We start from the raw sequence: 20,168 nt of genomic DNA, 5'->3' as shown, positions 1-20,168 counted from the left end.
TGCTGGGGTTGGTTTCAAACTGCAATCCTCATATCTCAGCCTCCTGAGTAGCTAGGGTTACAGGCATGAGCTGCAGGTGCCTAGCTTGAATTTTTTAAAAAGCAAAGGTTATGTGCTTGGGCTAGTGTTTAACTTGTGGATGTGAAGAAAACAAGCTTTCTTTCAGTCTAACTGTTCTCTAAGCAGATAGTAGTTTACATTGAAAAAAGAATTTTTTTTTTGCCAGTCCTGGGACTTGAACTCAGGGCTTGGGCACCGTCCTTGAGCTTTCTCAAGGCTAGTACTCTACCACTTAAGCCATGGCACCATTTTGGGCTTTTTCTGTGTATATGGTAACCAAGGAATCAAGGGCTAGGTAAGCATTCTGCTGCTAGGCCAAACTCCCAGCCCTACATTGACAACTTCTGCTTCAGGCTAGTGAGAGTCGCATGAACTATCCCGCCTAGGCTAGCTTTTTTCGTTTTTTTTTTTTTGTTTTTTTGTTTTTTTTTTTCCAGTCCTGGGCCTTGAACTCAGGGTCTGGGTCTGGGTATTGTCCTTGGGTTTTTCTCAAGGCTAATGATCTACCACTTGAGCCACAGCATCACCTCCAGCTTTTTTCTGTGTATGTGGTACTGAACCCAGGTCTTTATGCATGCTAGGCTAGCACTTTATCACTAGGCCACACTTTCAGCTCTGGGCTAGCTTTCAACTGTGATTCTCAGATCTCAGTCTCCTGAGTAGCTAGAATTATAGGCACAAGCCACCAGAGCCTGGCTCCCTGCAACTCTGTTTTTTTTTTTTTTTTTCCCAGTCCTGGGCTTGAGCTCAGGGCCTGAGCACTGTTCTTGGACTTTCTCAAGGCTAGAGCTCTACCACTTGAGCCTCAGCACCACTTCCGGCTTTTTTCTATGTATGTGGTACCGAGGAATTGAACCCCGGTCTTCGTGCATGCAAGGCAAGCACTCTACCACTAGGCCAAACTCCCGGCCCTCCCTGCAACTCTTTTCTCCAATATATTATTCCTAAAGATAGAGGTGGAGTTGTGGCTGAAGTGGTAGGGTGCTAACCTTGAGCAAAAGATGTTCAGTGACAGCACCCAGGTCCTGAGTTCAAGCCCTGGGATTGTTGGGCGGGGGTAGGGGGGAGGGAAGAAATTAAAAAAACAAAACAAAACAACAACAAAACCCCCCACCAAACTTATTCTAATAACAGTTGTGTTAAGAGTAAGTCTTCATCTGGTTGGTCAGGTGATCAGGGCTTTGGTCATTGTGTGTGTGTGTGTGTGTGTGCATGCGTGCATATGTATGTATGGAGGTACTGGGGATTGAACTCAGAACCTCACATCCTTGCTTGCCTTTTTCTAGGTGGTCTACCACTTGTGCAATACCTCCCAGTCTGGTTTCTTACAGGTTCATCGGGAAGTAGTCTTTTGGATTTGTCTATCCCCAAATAGCTTCAAACTTCAGTCCTTAGATTTCAGCCTTCTGAGTAGCTATGATTATAGGGGTGAGCCATTCAGTAGGGTCAGTTTAGTTAATATATTTTTATACCTTTTAGGAAAAAATGTTGATATTTTAAGTGTATGCTTTCTGGTGATATAGCTGATTTCTCCCTCCCCTCCCCCAGTCCTGGGCCTTGAACTCAGGGTCTGAGCACTGTCCTTGGGCTTTCTCAAGTCTTGAGCTCTACAAAGTGAGCCACACCACCACTTTCGGCTTTTCTCTATGTATGTGGACTCAAGGAATTGAACTTGAGTCTTTGTGCATGCTAGGCTAGCACTGTACCACTAGGCTAAACTCCCAGCATAAAACAGCTGAATTTTAATACCTTTGAACTCAATTTGAAACTGAATTCTTGTTTTGTGTTAGGTAAATGTTTATCTTCCTGTATAAAAGGCAGTATGAATTTATCTGCTCTAGTGAGTAGGTTCACATTCAAAGCATGGATTTAAGGCTCAGATACTCTCCCCATCTGAGCTTTCATTACGCATGACTGAACTCTTTGAGCATGTCTAGCATGCTAAATACAGCAGCTCCTCACAGTGTGAAAATAAGACTTGATTAAAAGCAAATCTATTTTAGTTTTTGCAAATGGCTCTGCTTTAATGTCACCTTTCTGAATTCCCTTTAATATTCAAATGAGAAAAATTCACTTCACTGCATTGTAGATAAAACACAACCTTATGTTTCTGTTGCTTCTGTATTTGAGGTGCTGGGGATGAAATCCAGGGCCTTTCACTCTACTACTGAGCTACAACCCCAGCCCCCACAACTTTTTGTTCCTTCTCAATGAGCATAAACTATTAATTGTTAAGATAAAAAAAAAAACCTCACCAGAGAATAACAGAGTAGGTAGCCTTTCTTCTCTTCCTTTGTTTTTCCTTTCTATTGAAAACATACAGGCCTACATACAAGCTTATGCAGAAATTTTGCCCTTGTAAATATTGTAACAAGGGTAGAAATGGAGAAAAGCTTTCCCAGTGTTTCTTGATGCATTGCCAGCAAAAATGAAAAACTCTCACAAATCAAACACTTGATGTGGGACTGTGCAAAGGGCATGAACTTATCAGAGTTGCTGTTAGTAAGAGCTTTTGCAATAGAAAAGGTCAGGTGAAAAAAAAGAATTGAGTAAACATCTACTCTGCTGCTTTTTTCCCTGGAGAAACAGCACCAAGGTAAAATAACCTTCATGCTAATCTAGGAAAAGTACATTTTAAAAAGTTAGGTGTCAGGCTGAGTGTGGGGGTGTACCCAGGTAATCCCAGTATTTGGGAGGCTGAAGTAAGAATTAATTTTCACAGATATACACAAGTGTTTGATGCCTGTAATCTTAGCCACAGCTAGGCTTCTTAGCTACTTCCAGCTTTTTAGTAGTTACTTGGAGATAAGACTCTCACAAGACTCTCCTGATCAGTCTGGTTTTGAACCTTGATCCTCAAATTTTAGCCTCCTGGGTAGCTAATATTATAGGTGTGAGCCACCAGGGCCCAGCCTCTTCTGTTTTTCAAAGTGATACTTTCCCAAAGAGTTTCAACTTTTTTTTTTTTTTTTTTTTTTTGCCAGTCCTGGGGCTTGAACTCAGGGCCTGGGCACCATCCTGAGCTTCTTTTGCTCAAGGCTAGCACTCTATCACTTGCACCACAGCACTACTTCTGGCTTTTTCTCTGCATGTGGTATTGAGGAATAGAACCCAGGGCTTCATGCATGCTATGCAAGCACTCTTCCACTAAGCCACATTCCCACATTCCCAGCCAGCCTAATTTTTTTTAAGCAGATTTTTACTTGGTATCCAGCTGGTCTCAAACATTGGATTTTTGTGCTTTAGACATCTAATTGCAGATATGCACTGCCATAATCATTACCTGTCTGGTTTTCAATGAATAATGCACAATGTATTTATTTTAAAGTCTTCCTTAAATTGTGGGTGTTTGTAGTGAAAGGTTCACAGGAAAACACGTCAATTCAGCACTTTCTAAGTGCAGCCACAACATAGTATTCTATAGTTCATGATACATAACACTGTATCCTATGGTTATGTGGCAGTTGGATAGAGAAATGGGCCAATGTAAATAGGCAACCTCCCTTCTTTCCTTCCTTCCTTTTTTGATGGTGCTAGGACTTGAACTTGGAAGTGAGGGTTTGTGCCATATCATAATTTCCACTCCTACATCTTAATGCAGGTTAGTTTTCTTTCACTTTTGCTAAGAAATCAATTCTAAATTAATCAATTTATTTTTGTGCTGGTCCAAGGACTTGAACTCAGTGCCAGGCACTGTCCCTGAGCTTTTGTGCTCAAGACTAGTGATCTCCTACTTGAGCCATAGCTCCAGTTTTTAGGGTTGGAGATAAAAGTCTCATGAACTTTCCTGCTGGAGATCTGAAGCAAGATCCCTAGATCTCAGCCTCCTGAGTAAATAGGACTACAAGTATGAGCCACTGGCATCAAGCCATCCATATAATTTTTAATAATCAAAGTTTCTAATATACAATGCTTAATTTGCATGGAGACAGAAATCTCGCTGGAGGCACATACCATAAGTTAATTCAATTATGAATGTGTCATTATTGTTTACAAATACTAATAGTATTTTGTTTTTTCCTGTTTCCAATTTTTATTTTTTTGATTTTGTCTTTGTTTCTTCTCAGCTTCTCAATAAAAGGCATGTGTTTAAATTCAAGCTTGTTTTCAATCTTAAAAAATAATTTTCAGGGGCAGAGGGTTTGGCCTAGTGGTAGAGTGCTTGCCTAGCATGCACGAAGACCCAGGTTGAATTCCTTGGTATCACATACAAGAAAAGCTGGCATTGTGGCTCAATTGGTAGAATACTAGCCTTGAGGAAAGCCCAAGGACAGTGCTCAGGCCCTGAGTTCAAGCCCCAGGACTGGCAATATATATACACACATATATATGTATTTCTTTTTCAATTGGGTGCTGGTGGCTTGTGCCTATAATCTTTTCTACTCAGGAGGCTGAGATCTGAGGATTGAGGTTAAAAGCCAGCAGGGCAGAAAAGTCCCTGAGACTATCTCCAATTAACAACCAGAAAACCACCAGTGGCGCTGTGGCTCCAGGGGTAGGGGGTAGCCTTGAGCTAAAAAGCTCAGGGACAGCACTTAGGCCCAGAGTTCAAGCCCCATGACTCACACACACACAAAAAAAATCCTGTTTCTGCCTCTTATGAAGTTAGAAACTTCAAATAATTAAAACATTTTCAGCCAGGCATGGTGGCTCACAGTTGTAATTACATGTTCAGGAGGTGGAAATCCTGGAGGATTGAGGATTGAGGCCAGGGGTATAAATTGGGAGTGGTGGTGCACTCCTGTCATCCCATTTATGCAGGAAGAAAGTCTTAGGTAGGAGGGTGGAGGTTTGAGGCAAGACTTGGCAAAAGCAAAAACTTGACCCATTACTTGAAAATTAAGTAGGGTTGGGGGCATGACTGAAGTGGTAGAGTACTTGTTTGCTAAGTGCCAGGCCCTGAGCTCAAATTCAGTTACTAATGATAAGAAAATATCCACCATTGGCCAGGAGTTTGGCCTAGTGGTTAAAGTGCTTGCCTAGCATGCACGAAGATCCGGGTTCGATTCCTTGGTACCACATATATAGAAAAAAGCCAGAAGTGGTGCTGAGGCTCAAGTGGTAGAGCTCTAACCTTGAGAAAGTCCAAGGACAGGGCTCAGGCCCTGAGCTCAAGCCCAGGACTGGCAAAAAAAAAAAAAAAAGAAAAAAAAGAAAATATCCACCAGAATAGAAATCACTGTAGCTTAGCTAGGTGTGGTAGTTAAGGCTTGTAACCCTGGTGGGAAGATAGGGAGCTTAGTCTGGACATTCAAAACCAAGTGTTTTATTCTTCTTTTTAGCCAGTCTTTACATTTGAATTAAGGGCCTGAGCAGTGTCCCAGAGCACCACTTCCTGTCTTCAGGTGATTAATTGGAGATAAAAGTTTCAAGTTTAGTGCCCAGGTTGGCTTTGAACCTTGATTGATTCTTAGATCTCAGCCCTGAGCCTCTTTGTGCTCAAGACTTGTGTTTTATCACTTCAGCCACAGTGCCACTTCTTACTTTCTCTGGGTAGTTTCTGAGATAAAGTATCTTACGGAGTTTTCAGCCTGACCTGGCTTGTAGGTTTTTTTTTTTTTTTGGGTGGGTCATGGTGCTTGAACTCTGGGCCCAGGCACTGTCCCTGATTTCTTCAGCTCAAGGCTACCGCCCTACCCCCTGAGCCACAGCACCACTTCGTTTTTTGTTTTGTTTTTTTTTTGCCAGTCCTGGGCTTGAGCTCAGGGCCTGAGCACTGTCCTTGGACTTTTCTCAAGGCTAGAGCTCTACCACTTGAGCCTCAGCACCACTTTCGGCTTTTTTTCTATATGTGGTACCGAGGAATCGAACCCGGGTCTTCATGCATGCTAGGCAAGCGCTTTACCCGGCCCCTTTTGTTTTTATTTTGTTTTTTAATAGAGGTTAATTTGAAATAAGAATCTCACGTTCTTTAGTGCCTGTGCTGGCTTTGAACCGCGATCCTCAGCTCTGTGTCTTGAGTAGCTAGGCTTACAGGCGTGAGCCGCGGCGCCCGGCTCGTAGTTTGTTTCTGAGGGCACTGAGACAGACATTTAAAGCATGTGTTCTGTGTCTGGGTACCTGAAGTACTTTCTCATGATGTGCATAAAAACCTTAAGAACTGGCGGGTGACGGTGCACCCTCAGCGTGTGGGAGGCTAAGGCAGGTGGCTCTGCGTATGAGCAACAACCACAGTCAAACGAAATCCGTCCTCATTCGTTGGTCGTGGTCCCTTCTGCAGCTGCGTTGGGAGTTTTCCCGAGGTCGGGCCGACCGTGCTCGTAAGCTTTGTGAGCTCCTCGACTCGGGAGGTGGGAGGTCCAGTCCACCCCTGGTCCAGTGCCTCTGCCGGCGCTGTTTCTTCTGCACGGCGAGGATGAGCAAGGCTCCGCTGGCGAGGTGTTTCACAAGGTGCTCTAGTAGAAAGTTGCTTCGTGTTACAAGCAATGACTCTCGGGAGGGAAGGGCATCCGCGGGCGGGCGCCGCGTCCGGACCACTTTCCCAGGCAGGCGGGGAAACTGCCCGGCAGCGATTGCCGGGCGAGCGGGCGCAGGGCTTCCGCCTCGTCCGAGCCGCTTTAACCCACGAATGCGTCGGAACCAGCGCGGACGTCTTTTGTTCTCCTCAGGCCTGAGCCTGGGGACGCAGACCCGGCGGGGCTGCAGGCCGCCCGGCGTCACGCGGCGCGTGTAGGGGAGGACTGAACAACGCGGGCGGGCGGGCGGCGGGCGGGCGGGGACCGCCCTCCCGCAGCGCTGCGCGCCTGCGCACTAGGGCCGGCCGCGCGCGCGCCCCGCTGCTCCCGCCCCGCGCGCCTGCGCGCCGCGGCTGGGAGGAACTCAGCGTTCGGGCCGCGAAGGGCGGTCGGACGCGCGCGCGCTCGCGACGAGGGGGCGGCGGCCAGGCGGCGAGAGGCGGGCCGCGCGCGCCGGTGGGAAGCGTCCGGCCGCCACAGCGCCAGCTCCGTCGTAGTCGCGGCCGCCCGGGTCCCGCTCGCCCCTCCTCCCGCTCTCCCCCCCTCCCGCGCCCGCCGCCGCCCGCGCGCATGCGCTGCCGGAGCGCGAGGGTCGGCTTCGGGTGTGTGGTGGCGGCAGAGCGGAGCTGCGAGGCCCGAGAGTCAGAACCTGGGGGAGAGGGATGGTCTCTGCACGGGGGGGAGCCGGAGGAGCCGCCGCCGCTGCCGACGCCACCGCCGCAGCCGCCGCCGCCGCCGCCCCGGCGCCCGCCTCCCGGCGCTGACGACCGAGTACGAAGCCGGCGAGGGGGAGCCAGCTACCGCGGCCGCCGGCGCGCCGCCCAGCATGGTGCGGGAAACCAGGCACCTCTGGGTGGGCAACTTACCGGAGAACGTGCGGGAGGAGAAGATCATCGAACATTTCAAACGGTGAGTGACACGCGGCCCGGGGCCGCGCTCGCTCCGCGGGCGCCGCTGCCGCTCCAGCCCGTTGCCGGCCCCTCCCCGTGCGCGGAACTGGCGCGGCGATCCCGGCCGCCGACACCCTCGGGCGGTGCGGCCCCGCCAGGCTGCCCGGTCCCTCGTCCGCTTGGCCCGCGTCGCGGCGTCGGGCCTCGGCGGAACCGGCCACCGACCGCCGCCTCCCGGCCTCGGAGGGAGGAGGCCGGCGCCGGCGTCCGCGGAGGAGCGGTGGGCGCCGCGCTCTCGCCGAGCCCGCCCGCGGGGTCGCGTCCTCGTTGTCCGCCGCTCCTCGGTCCGCCGCGGCCGGGCGGGGACTGGAGCCCTCCGGACAGCCCGGCTCGACGCCGGGAGCTCCGATCCGCACCACTCCCGCGCCGGAGATGTCAGCCCTTCAGAGCGAGAGTCGTGCGGACGTCCTGGTGGGTAACGCGGGGTAGGCGGGCCGTCCCTGGCTCTGAGCCCACTCTCGCGGTACCGGAGGCGGGGGGGCCCCGGCCGAGTGGCGGACGCTCCGTCGGGTCGGTGGAGGACCCGGGTGGGGGGTGAGTGGGGTTTCCTGCCCTGCGCCCCCCGGGGACCGGCGGACGCGGTGGCCTGGGGACCCAGCGGCCTTTGGGGACCGTGGGGTCCGCAGCCCTGAGCTCGCCCCCGGATCACCGGGAATTGCAAGCCCTCCCGGTCCCGGGTGCGAGCGGAACGGGCGCAAAGGTCGCCCTGGCTACAGGTTACTTTTTGTTGGTGGCTCGCTCTGCGGAGTGAGCGGGGGGCCGCTGCGCTCAGCCCCGCTCCCGGGCCCGATCCCTTCACTCGGGCACGCCGAGAAGGAACGCAGCCGTCCGCTCCTGCCGAGGCCCAGGACCCCGAAAGGTTCCACGTCAGGCTCGCTCTTCAGTTCCTCTCCTGTCCGGAGAGCGAAGGAAATGATGGAACGTGCTTATTAGTGAGTCAGCCAGGAAGGAAAGCAGGCTGCGTCGCCGCCCGGGAGCCGCCGGGCTGCGGGCGTGGGGTTCCCCGGTGGAGGACCACTGCTTCTGTTGGCCGCCGCTGTTCCCGGGACCCGATCTTGGCCGCGGATCGCGCGTGTGCGCGTGTGAACGGGACCCCGCACCGGGAGGCCGCGCACGACCTGCGGGCTGTCCGCAGGCCCGGGGGAGGTGGGAGGTACGCGGCTCCGGACTCGCCTCGGAGCCCGGGGCCGGGCGGGAAGCCGATGGGAACTTTCCGCCCCGGCGGTGCTCCACCCCTTCCTCCTCCTCCCCTCTCCATCTCGTCAGTGTCTCCGTGGTGGGAGCGGGAAGCCCGCTGGGATGTGCTGGGGCTCCTGGGGCCGGGAGTCGGCCTGGACCGTCTGTCCGCACCGACGTGCTCGCACGTGCACGGCCGCCTTCGCGGGGCGTCGGGCTTGGGTGGCCCGAGGGTCGCTTCGCCGGACGCAGGTCGGGGGACGCGGCCGGCCTCCGGAGGGCAGCGTGGCCCCCTGCACGGCCCGGGGCGGGCGAGGACGCCGGGCCAGGCCGTTCCGGGAGGAGGGTGCTGCGGTCCGGCTCGTGTGAACGGCTCTAAAATGGCGGCCGGGACCCACTTGATGTGGGAATCGGCGGGGCCGCGCTCGGAATGCGCCGAGGGCGCGGGGCCGGCCGGCCGGCGAGCCGCAGCCCGCGGGGCCCGAGCACCGCGGCGGGCCGAGCGGGCACCTGGCTCGCCACTGCACTTAAAGGCGTATCTTACCTATCGCGGAGCAAAAGCGACTCATAAAAGCGACTCATAAAAGCAGGTTATTTTAAAACACAGCAGGCGTGAGTGTCCCTGCAACTCCTCTATTTAAAAGGTGATTTTTTTTCAATTTTAAGCGAATATATTTTTATTTGAGTGGGAAGTGCATTTTTAATAGGTTGTAAGAGTACAGAAAGGTTTGCAGATCATCATCTCACCATCACTCCTGACTCTGGATTTCCCATTTCCATTATATTTCCTTTTCCCTACAAGGAGGTACTGTAGGTTTCTGTTTTCTTGCCTATGTTCCTGTGTAAAAGAAATGTTCTTTTGGCGGTAAATGGACCAGCCTTTTATCCCCCATTGTGTAATATGCTTTAAAAAAAAAAAAAGACGTGTCTGCTACTGGGAGGAGAATCGAATAGACTAAATGAAAGGAATGAGAGGTAGTTGTAGAAGAATGATGGCTCTGCAAAGAAAAATTAATGGTATTCACCTCTGGTGTCTTGTAGAAATCACAATGAGAAAAATCATGCAATACTCATATTAAAACTGATGCTTAAGTGCCTCCTTCTGCCCTTTTCCCTAGCTAATTACAACATTAACTAATAACTGTTTTACAGGATTAAGAGGTGTACACTGGGAATACATTATATAAAACGTTTTCAAGATGAATGTTCTCTTAACAGTGATTAGGCTTTTGCAGTATTTGGATTAAAAAAAAAAACAAAAAACAAAAAAAGACCAAACTAGACAGCTGGCATTTTAAAGGGGGGAAAAAGGTCAGTCAGTTTTTTTTGTCCAGTTTATATTTTGATCATGGTCTTTGTTTGACAAGACATTGAGAGAAGGGTGCTGATTTGGCTTTTTCCCTTCCCAGCCAAAGGAAGACCAACCCTTAGAATATAATCAGACTCTTAAAAAAATTGACCATACCTTTTTACATGATAATAAATCTATTGTCTTCTTTCTCCACAGCTTTCTAAATGCTGAATTAAAAAAAAAAACATTATACAACTATTTCTGAATTGAGTTTTAGTTAACAAAGATTCATTACAGGAGCACAATAAAGAAAGTCCTTTCCTTTGTATGTTAGCTGGATTGAAGGGGGATGGGAGGAGTTAAACAATTGGTTGTTGTCTTTCAGTTGTAAAAGAGAGGTGTGAGCAAAGGCCACACTTTGAATTAGAATGTGCAAATGAATGAAACCATTTAAAGGTTCAAAAAATTTTTGTTTTAATTTCAAATTTTTCTCCCCACCCAATCCAGTATGTGGAGATAGATTGCCCTTTGTCAAAATTATTTTGAAGAATGAAGCACATTACAATGTTTTCCTCATTTTAATTGTTTCATCATGATTCTCATGATAAACTCAAGGAGATTAAAAAGCTGGAATATACATTAGCATAATCTGGTATCTTGGTCATATAATACAAAGAAGTTTCCTTGTTCTTTAGAGCCAGTAGGTATTTATACCTGTCATTACAGTATATTTTCATTAGAGACCAGACAGTTTCTATGAAACTCTTTAGTTTTGAACATAATTTTGAATATCTGTTCTGAGGCAGGGTAGGCTTTTGCATATTTTAGAAAGTTACAAAATTAGCAAAAATCACACAAATTCATTTAGCTTGAGCTGTATTAACATTAATGTAGAATGCTTGAAATGTGTTTTGTCTTCTGAATGGGATTCCTGTGGTGGATTGAAGGAAAATATACGAGTCATTGCAAAGAAGAATGGTGGCTTTTGACTTGTTAGAGGGTCCTTTTCTCCAGCTACCTTTGTTGTAAACTCTTGGTTGGTTGGGATTGTTTTGTTTGGTATGCTTATGAAGAGGAGAGACTTATCTATGGGACTTTTTCTTTTCTTTTTGTGATGACACTAAGATTTTTTCTAATTGTCTCACAGATTTTCCTGCCCAGGCTGGGTCTGAACTGTGATCCTATGATCTCAGCTTCCTTAGTAGCTAGGATTCCAGGTGTGAGTCACCAGTACCCAGCCATCCACCATCCATCCACTTTAAATCTCCCTAGATAATGGTAATGTGAGTGAAAGTTGTTCTGTGTGGGCTTTCACATCTCACTTTTCCTTTAGTTTGAAATGTTGTATAAATTAAAAAAAGTGTATCCAATTTGGACACTTAATATCTTTTGCTGTTATTTCTCTCTCCTTATCTCCTCTCCTCCCCTGTCCATCTTTCCCTCTTTCTCTTCCTCCCTTCTCTCTTCCCCGACTTGTGGCTTGGAAAAAACAAACAAAAACTGAAACTTTGGCCTGTGAACTTCCAATTTTCCTCTTCTCTCTCTCTCTCTCTCTCTCTCTCTCTTCCTTCCTTCTTTCCTTCCTTCCTCTTTCCTTTGCCTGTCTGTCTGTCTGTCTGACCTGGGGCTTGAACTTAGGGCCCGAGCACTGTCTTTGGGTTTTCTCAAGGCTAAAACTCTACCACTTGAGCCACCAGCACCACTTCCAGCTTTTTCTGTGTATGTGATACCGAGGAATCGAATCTGGGATTTCGTGCATGGTAGTCAAGCACTGTACCACTAGGTCAAACTCTTCGCCTCTCTACTGTTTACTTTTTATAAAAGCTAATTTATTATTCACTTACTTTTATCTTTTGAATAAAATTAGCATACTCTTACTATAAAAGTAAATTACTAAAAGCCATGCAATTTTGGAGTGATGTATATCTGATGTCTAGATGTGGGAATATAGTGAAAAAATATTTCTGATCTGAAAAGTATTCCACTTCTGGGCTGGTAGTGTGGCCTAATGGTAGAGTGCTTGCCTAGCATGCATGAAACCCTAGGTCCAATTTCCCTGGAAATACATACATAGAAGAAGCTAGAAGTGGTGCTTTGGCTCAAGTGGTAGAGCATTAGCCTTGAGAAAGTCCAAGACAGTGCCCAGGTCCTGAGTTCAAGCCCCAGGACCTTGCAAAAAAAAAAAAAATTCTACTTCGGAACATTCCCCCTAACATTGTTTCTGTCAAGTTGGACATTACAAGAATCTAAAAGCACAATGACTGTAATATCCTAACTTAAATTGTGACACTTCCTCCCCCCCCCCCCCCAGTCCAGGACTTGAACTCAGGCCTGGGCACTGTACCTGAGCTTTTTTCCCCCCTAGTTTTTACACTTTGAACTCAGAGCCTGAGCACTGTCTTGGACTTTCCAGCCTTTTCTGTCTATGTGGTACTGAGGCATTGAATCCAGGGCTTTAGGTATGCTAGGCAAGCACTCTTACCACTAAGTCACATTCCTAGACCCAAATTTAGTGACTTTAAATTTATTTATTTGTGATTTTGTTTCAAGTATAGAGATGAATTGATCTATCTATCTTAAATTTTTTTTTGAGGGGGGGCCAGTCCTGGGGCTTGAACTCAGGGCCTGGGCACTCTCCTTGAACACTTTTGCTCAAGGCTAGTGCTCTGCCACTTGAGCCACAGTTCTACTTCCAGCTTTTTCTGAAAGTGTGGTACTAAGGAATTGAACCTAGGGCTTCCGTTCATGCAAGGTGAGCTCTCTACCACTAGGCTATGCTCTGGGCCCCCTATCTCTCTTTTTTTTTTTTTTTTTTTTTTTTTTTTTGCCAGTCCTGGGCTTGAGCTCAGGGCCTGAGCACTGTCCTTGGACTTTCTCAAGGCTAGAGCTCTACCACTTGAGCCTCAGCACCACTTCCGGCTTTTTTCTATATATGTGGTACTGAGGAATCGAACCCGGGTCTTCATGCATGCTAGGCAAGCACTTTAACCACTAGGCCAAACTCCCGGCCCCCCTATCTCTTTTTTTTTTAATGTTTAAATTTATTTATTTACTTATTTTTTCATTTGTGGGACTTGAACTCTGGGCTTAGGTGCTGTCCCTGAGCTCTTCAGCTTAAGGCTACCGCCCTAATTCTTTTTTTTTTTTTTTTTGTGGGTCATTCGATTTGAACTCTGCCTGGCCACTGTCCCTGAGTTCTTCAGCTCAAGGCTACCACCCTACTCTTGAGCCAATCCCATTTCTCATTTTCTAGTGGTTAATTGGAGATGAGTCTCAGGTCCTTTTATGCCCGGGCTGGCTTTGAACCTTGATCCTCAGGTCTTACTCTCCTTAGTAGATAGGATTACAGAGGGGTAAGCCACCACGTCCAGCCCACCCTACTTCTTGAACCACAATACCACTTTTGCTTTTCCATTGATTAATTGGAGATAAGAGTCTCACAGACTTTTTAGTGCCCAGGCTGGCCTTGAACCTTGACCCTTAGTTCTCAGCCTCCTGAGTAGGATGACAATTTTTTTCCTTTCCTCCCCCCTCTCCCTCTCCCTTTCCCTCTCCTCCTTCCTCCCCCCTCTCTCCCTCCCTCTCCCTCTCGCTCTCTCCAAAAATCTTACTATGTAGCAGGCTGACTTCAAACTTGCCATCCCTCTACTTCAGTCTCCACAGTGCTGGGATTACAGGTGTGCATCGCCATATCTGGCTCGTATTTTTTCACATTTCTAGAAATTAAAGCTGGTGGTTTACTTTGTAATCTGACTTACTCATAAGTCTGAGATCCGAGGGTTAATGTTTGAAGTCAGCTCAGGCAGACAAACCCATGAGACTATATCTCCAAATCACTGAAAAGCTGAATTGGAGCCACGACTCAAGTGTAGAGCACCAGTTGTGAGAAATAAAAGCGAAGTTAGAGTATGAGGTACCAGTAAAAACAAAGATAAGTAAAAATAAATTGCATATGAGATCTACTAGATGCATTTATTTAATGCCTAATTAAAAGAGCATCGTAATGAGTACCTTTGGCTCATGCCAAAGTAATTCTAGCTACTTAGTAGGCTAAAATCTGAGAGTCATGGTTCAAAGCCAGTCCATGCAGGAAAGTCTGTAAGACTTAATTAACTACAGAAGAGAAAGCCAGGAGTATAGCTGTGGCTCAAGAGGAAGAGGACTATCCTTAAGCAAAAGAACTCAGCACGCGCACACACACATACACACACACTCGAGCTTTATTTGTTCAGATCTCAGCCTCCTTACAGCAGGCATGAGCCATTGGCAGTTTGCTCGAAATTAAGTATTTTTTTGGGGGGGGCTTGAACTGTGAGCCTAGGCACTGTCCCTGAGCTTCTTTTGCTCAAGGTTAGCACTGTACCACCTTGTACCACAGTTCCACTTCTGGCTTTTTCTGTGATTAATTAGAGATCAGAGTGAAATGAATTCTGCTGCCTAGACTCATTTCAAACTGTGATACTCAGATTTCAGCCTCCTGAGTAGCTAGGATTGCAAGTGTGAGGCCTAGTGCTAGGCCTCATTAAGTTTTTATTTCCAGTATTACAAAGGTTATTTTATACTTTCGTTCTTTTAAGATGCCCATGTCTTTCTATTGTGGTTATTTAGAAACCAAGCTCTTGGGCACTCAAGTTTGGGCTGTTCTTGCAGAGTTGAGATAGGTGGTCACATTTGTGCACTTTTTTTTTTTTGTCAGTCCTGGGGCTTGAACTCAGGGCCTGAGCACTGTCCTTGGGCTTTTTCAAGGCTAGAGCTCTACCACTTGAGCCACAGCACCACCTCCAGTCATGGGGCTTGAACTCGGCCTGGGCACTGTTTGTGAGCTCTTCAACTCAAGTTTAACACTTTACCCCTGGGCTGGGGTGTTGTCCCTGAGCTCTCTGCCACTAGACCAAACTCCGGGCCCTTGTACACATTTGTATACATGAACATATCTCTCCACCATACATCGTGTTCTAGTACATGAGAATCTTTTTTTTTTTTTTTTTGCCAGTCCTGGGCTTGAGCTCAGGGCTTAAGCACTGTCCTTGGACTTTCTCAAGGCTAGAGCTCTACCACTTGAGCCTCAGCACCACTTCCGGCTTTTTTCTATGTATGTGGTACCAAGGAATCGAACCCAGGTCTTTGTGCATGCTAGGCAAGCACTTTAACCACTAGGCCAAACTCCTGGCCCCGTTGTTGTTTTTTTTTTTTTTTTTCATGAGAATCTTTTCTAATCTTTCTGTTTCCATGTTTGTAAATCTCTTCTCACACAAAGAGATCCTGACTTATTTATGATAGAGTTACATCATTGCTCAGTTGTGTGCCCCTTGGAAATAGTATCCCAACTACTTTGGCTCCCATTTCTATGCTACCTCTGCGGACTTTGTCTCTGTAGCCTCTGCATGGCCTCCCTTCCCTCTGCTCTTCCATGGAAACTAATGTAGGGTAGGGAGCAACATCAGAACTGGGGCAAGGAAAGTAAAGGAAGGTGGGAAGTAGAAGTGAGGTGTGTGTGTGTTGTGGTAGGAATCAAACTCAACATGGTGTGCATGCCCCCGACCCCGCAGATGTGTTCCTTTAATTGTGGGAGTTAACTGGCTAAGAGGGATTAATTGCAAAACTTGAATGTGTTATTTTCATTAGTGGGGTGTAGTTCTGTTGCTTGTTTCAAGAATGACTCAGGGAGGACTGTTGACTTCAGTAGGAGAACTTATATGCAAATGAAGTATGTGGCAACTCATTGCTATTGCTTATTTAGGTCAGTTGCAAAAGCTGGATTAATAGTACTATTGCATTCCTCTTGATAACCCCTGACAATGAAGGTTGTATTCAGGCTCTTCTGAAAAGGCATAGTGACAAAATTTACTGGATTTTAACATACTGAGAGTTTCTGCCCTGCCCCCCCTCTCCTGGTCATACTAGTGATCCTCAGGTTTACTTTGGCAAGTTGGTAGCTTTTTCCTGCCAGTACTGGGGCTTGAACTTGGGACCCGACTACCATTTGAGCAACAGTTCCATTTTTGGCTTTTTGGTGGTTAATTGGAGATGAATCTCATAAACTTTATTGCCATAGCTGGTTTTGAACTGTGATCCTCAGATCTTGGTCTTTTGAGTAGTGTACATTGGTAATTTTTTTTTTTTTGCCAGTCCTGAGCCTTGAACTCAGGGCCTGAGCACTGTCTTTGGGCTTTCTCAGGGCTAGAGCTCTACCACTTGAGCCATAGCACCACTTCCGGCTTTTTTCTATGTATATGGTACTGAGGAATTGAACCCAGGTCATTGTGCATGCTAGGCAAACACTCTATCACTAGGTCAAACTCCCGTCCCCAACATTGGTAATTTTTGAATAAGTTTCTTGTGGATGTTAATAAAACTGTTAAGAGACTGGGTGAGACAGAGTTGTTCCATCTATCAGGAAATTGTAAATAAATTCCATGAGGCTTTTGTTTTGTCCTTAGTATATATGAAATGCCTAGAACATCATCTTTTAAAACCATGTAATTAATAACTGTTAGAATCACAATTATAGTCTGTTTTCTTAGTTTTATTTTCCATATACCACTGCACTCTCAAATGTAAAACCTGAAGTCAGTGATATACTGAAATCACATTCTCCAGCGATCTTCTGAGAACTTTAATACTTACTGTAAACATTGTCAAATGTTGAAAGGAAAGCTATATTATTTCAAGTAGATTTTCATTCGCTTTTAAATTTAGGAGATAAAGCCACCCTTCTTTGTCCAACCATGGATGGAAAATATTTGGAAAAAACTTCATCTGTAGTGAACATATACAAAGGTTTTGTTTTTTGTCATCCCCTAAATAATCTAGCCAAACAACTTTTTTTTTAAAAAAAGAAAGGACCAGGTATGATGGCTCTTGCCTGTAATCCTAGCTATACAGGAGGCTGAGATCTGAGGATCAAGGTTCAAAGCAAGCCCTGGGCATGAAATTCTCTTGAGATTTTTTTTTTTGTGGGTCATGGGGCTTGAACTGGGCCTGGGAGCTGTCTCAGCTCTTCAGCTCAAAGCTACCACCCTACCCCTAGGCCTGGACATTGTCCTTGTGCTCTTTAGCTCAAGGCTACCATCCTCCCCTGAAGCCTAGTCCCACTTATGGTTTTCTGGGGGTTAATTGGAGATAAGAGTCTCAGGTCCTTTGTGCTGTGGTCTGGCTTTGAACCTTGATCCTCAGATCTCAGCCTCCTCAATAGCTAGGATTGCAGGCGTTAGCTAACGTCCGGCTCCCTGAAACTCTTACCTCCAATTAACCACCAGAAAACCAGAAGTGGCTCTGTGGCTCAAGTGGTAGAACTCTAGCCTTGAGCTGAATTGCTCAGGGACAACATTTAGGCCCAGAGTTCAAACTCCATGACTGATCAAAAAAAAAAAAGTTTTGGTTCTTGGAATCCAGCTCTGCCTGAATTCTGCTAAGCATTTGTTCTTTCAGTAAGCTGTAGCCCTAGTCTCTGATCTCAATGCCACAGCTATTTACGTTATAGTAGATATTCTAAGTAATTTAGAGATGGTTTAAGGCATGTGAAAAACCTACTCAGGAGGCTGAGGTAGAAGTTTGATACGAGTGTGAGACAGATGACCCTGGGAAATAGGATGAGATGTTCTTTATAAAAGGGAAGAGGCTGGGAATTTAGGTTAGTGGAGTAACACTTTGTAGCACATCCCAGGCACTGGGTTCCTTGACTAGTAATTGCTAAAGGAAGATGTCCATTTAGTATGTACAAATACTTTGTCTGTCTATATACTTATCTACCTGTTGATGTTTGAATAGGACCTTGCATTGCTCAGCTTGCTGCCTGGCTGGTACTTTATGACATGAACCACATCTTCAGTCTTTGCTATTTTATATATAAAAAAAACTTGAATATCTGCGGATTTTCGTACCTGCAAGCTGAGTCAAGTATGGTCCTAGAACCAATCTCCAGTCAATACAGAAAGTGTCTGTAGTAGTAGTGTATGTTAAAAGTTACAGTGAAAAGTGTTTTGTTTGTTTTGGGGGCTAGGCTAGAGAGTGATCCCTGGGTCTTGTAGATTCTAAGCAAGTGCTCTGCCACTAATCCCCCCCCCCATACAGTGTATGTTATGAACTTGCTATTTTAGCTATGCTGAATATTTTTCAACAAATGACTTTATATATTGTCTAAGATCGGGCTTGAACTCCATACCTGATAGTTTCATTTATTCACTAGTATTCTAATAATTGAGCCACAACCTCCAGTCTCCCAAGTTATTTTGAAAACTAGATTCCCCCTCACATTATTTCCAAAACTAAATTATTAGCTTGTTTTTATATGATAAATCAAGTGTATTTCTTTTTTTTTTTTTTTTTTTTTTGCCAGTCCTGGGTTTGAGCTCAGGGCCTGAGCACTGTCCTTGGACTTTCTCAAGGCTAGAGCTCTACCACTTGAGCCTCAGCACCACTTCTGACTTTTTTCTATGTATGTGGTACCGAGAAATCGAACCCGGGTCTTCATGCATGCTAGGCAAGCACTTTAACCACTAGGCCAAACTCCCGGCCCTCAAGTGTATTTTTTCGTAGTCTTTTTTTTTTTTCTTCTTTTTGTTGGTTATAGGGCTTGATCTTGGGGCTTCAAGGCTAGCACTCTACCACTTTGAGCCATAGTGCCACTTCCGGTTAGTTGGAGATAGGAGTCTCATAGACTTTCCTGCCCAGGCTGGCTTTGAACCCTGAACCTCAGATCTCAGCCTCCTGGGTAGCTAGGATTCAGGCATAAGCCATGAGCACCTACCTGGTGGCTTTATACATTTTTTTTTTTGGTGGGTCATGGAACTTGAACTCAGCCTGGGTCCTGTCCCTGAGCTCTTCAGCTCAAGGCTACAACCCTACCCCTGGGCCTGGGCATTGTCCCTGTACTCTTTAGCTCAAGGCTACTACCCTACCCTTGAGCCAAGCCCCACTTCTCATTTTCTAGAGGTTAATTGGAGATAAGAGTCTCAGGTTCTTTTGTGCCCAGGCTGACTTTGAACCTTGATCCTCAGATCTCAGCTTCGTCAATAGCTAGGATTACAGGGATGAGCCACTGCACTGGCCTGGCAGCTTTATAATCTTATTTAAAAATTTTTTTTTGCATTTCATTCCCCCCCCCCAATGGGGCTTGAACTCTGAGCCTGGGCCCTGTCCCTGAGCTCTTCAGCTTAAGGCTGCTGCCCTAACCTTGAGCCACAGGGCCACTTCCAGTTTTCTAGTAGTTAATTGGAGATGAGTCTCACGGACTTTAGTGCCTGGGCTGACTTTGAACCTTGACCCTCATATCTCAGCCCTCCCGAGTAGGTAGGATTAAGCTTGAGCCACCATACCTGGTGCATTTTATTCTTCAAAATTACAAATGAGTTAACTTGCTAGAAGCCAGTGATCATGTAATTTGAGGTATTGATGTTTTTGTTTTTTACTACCTGGAGAATGAATACTCCATTATGTTTTCTAGAAACTTACAGCTAGTCTTGATGTTGTTAAAAAAGGAAATAATTTGGGGCTTGGAGTTTGGCCTAGTGGTAGAGTGCTTGCCTAACATGCGCGAAGACCTGGGTCCAACTCCTTGTTCCCACATACATAGAAAATAGCTGGACATGGTGCTGTAGCTCAAGTGGTAGAGCTCTAGCCTTGAGAAAGTCCAAGGATAGTGTTCAGGCCCTGAGTCCAGTCTCTAGGAAATATTTCTAATCGCATTATAGTAATTCATGGTCATTTTTTTTTTAGTAAGTAACTTGGTGTAGAGCATTTGCTTAGCAAGCAAGAAGCTCTGAGAAATACTTGAAAAACTAAAGGAAATATGTTTAGAAAGAATAATTGAAGGGCCGGGAGTTTGGCCTAGTGGTTAAAGTGCTTGCCTAGCATGCATGAAGACCCGGGTTCGATTCCTCGGTACCACATACATAGAAAAAAAGCCGGAAGTGGGGCTGAGGCTCAAGTGGTAGAGCTCTAATCTTGAGAAGATCCAAGGACAGTGCTCAGGCCCTGAGCTCAAGCCCAGGACTGGCAAAAAAAAAAAAAAAAAGAATAATTGAAATCCAGACATCAGATGTCTTCATAGATACCAAGATTTAAGTAATTTGAAAAAATTTGTTTAACACTTGAGAACTCTTGGTTTTCTCAGAATAGTAGTATAGAATAGTCTGGGTATATGAGTTCAAAGCCCAGTACTACTCTCTCTCTCCCCACAACAACAACAAAAAGAAAAAAGGAAAAAAAAGAATACAGGTTTGTAATACCCTTAGT

General features: G+C 46.4%; 1 protein-coding gene across 5 annotated transcripts in view; it reads left to right on the top strand.

The window, feature by feature from the left end:
* The first annotated feature begins 7,085 nt into the window (after nt 1–7,085).
* Spen (spen family transcriptional repressor) overlaps nt 7,086–20,168 on the top strand; it is a 74,433-nt gene continuing 61,350 nt past the window's right edge. For 4 of the 5 annotated variants that reach the window (XR_016536010.1, XM_090335752.1, XM_090335753.1 and 1 more), the window contains exon 1: nt 7,257–7,424. Coding sequence is in view for 4 of the 5 variants with exons in the window: in XM_090335752.1 (XP_090191878.1) it covers nt 7,342–7,424 (83 nt within the window). In the remaining variant the exon portion in view is untranslated. Of the gene's footprint in view, nt 7,871–7,916; nt 7,929–20,168 lie in introns of all 5 variants that reach the window. The other variant, XM_090335756.1, reaches the window with a different exon arrangement.

This window comes from Megascapheus bottae, chromosome 6 (genome assembly GCF_031878675.1).
Source record: "Megascapheus bottae isolate mThoBot1 chromosome 6, mThoBot2.hap1, whole genome shotgun sequence".
Taxonomy (NCBI): Eukaryota; Metazoa; Chordata; class Mammalia; order Rodentia; family Geomyidae; genus Megascapheus; species Megascapheus bottae.
The sequence above is the reverse complement of the archived record's forward strand: the minus strand, read 5'-3'. Positions and strand labels throughout refer to the sequence as shown.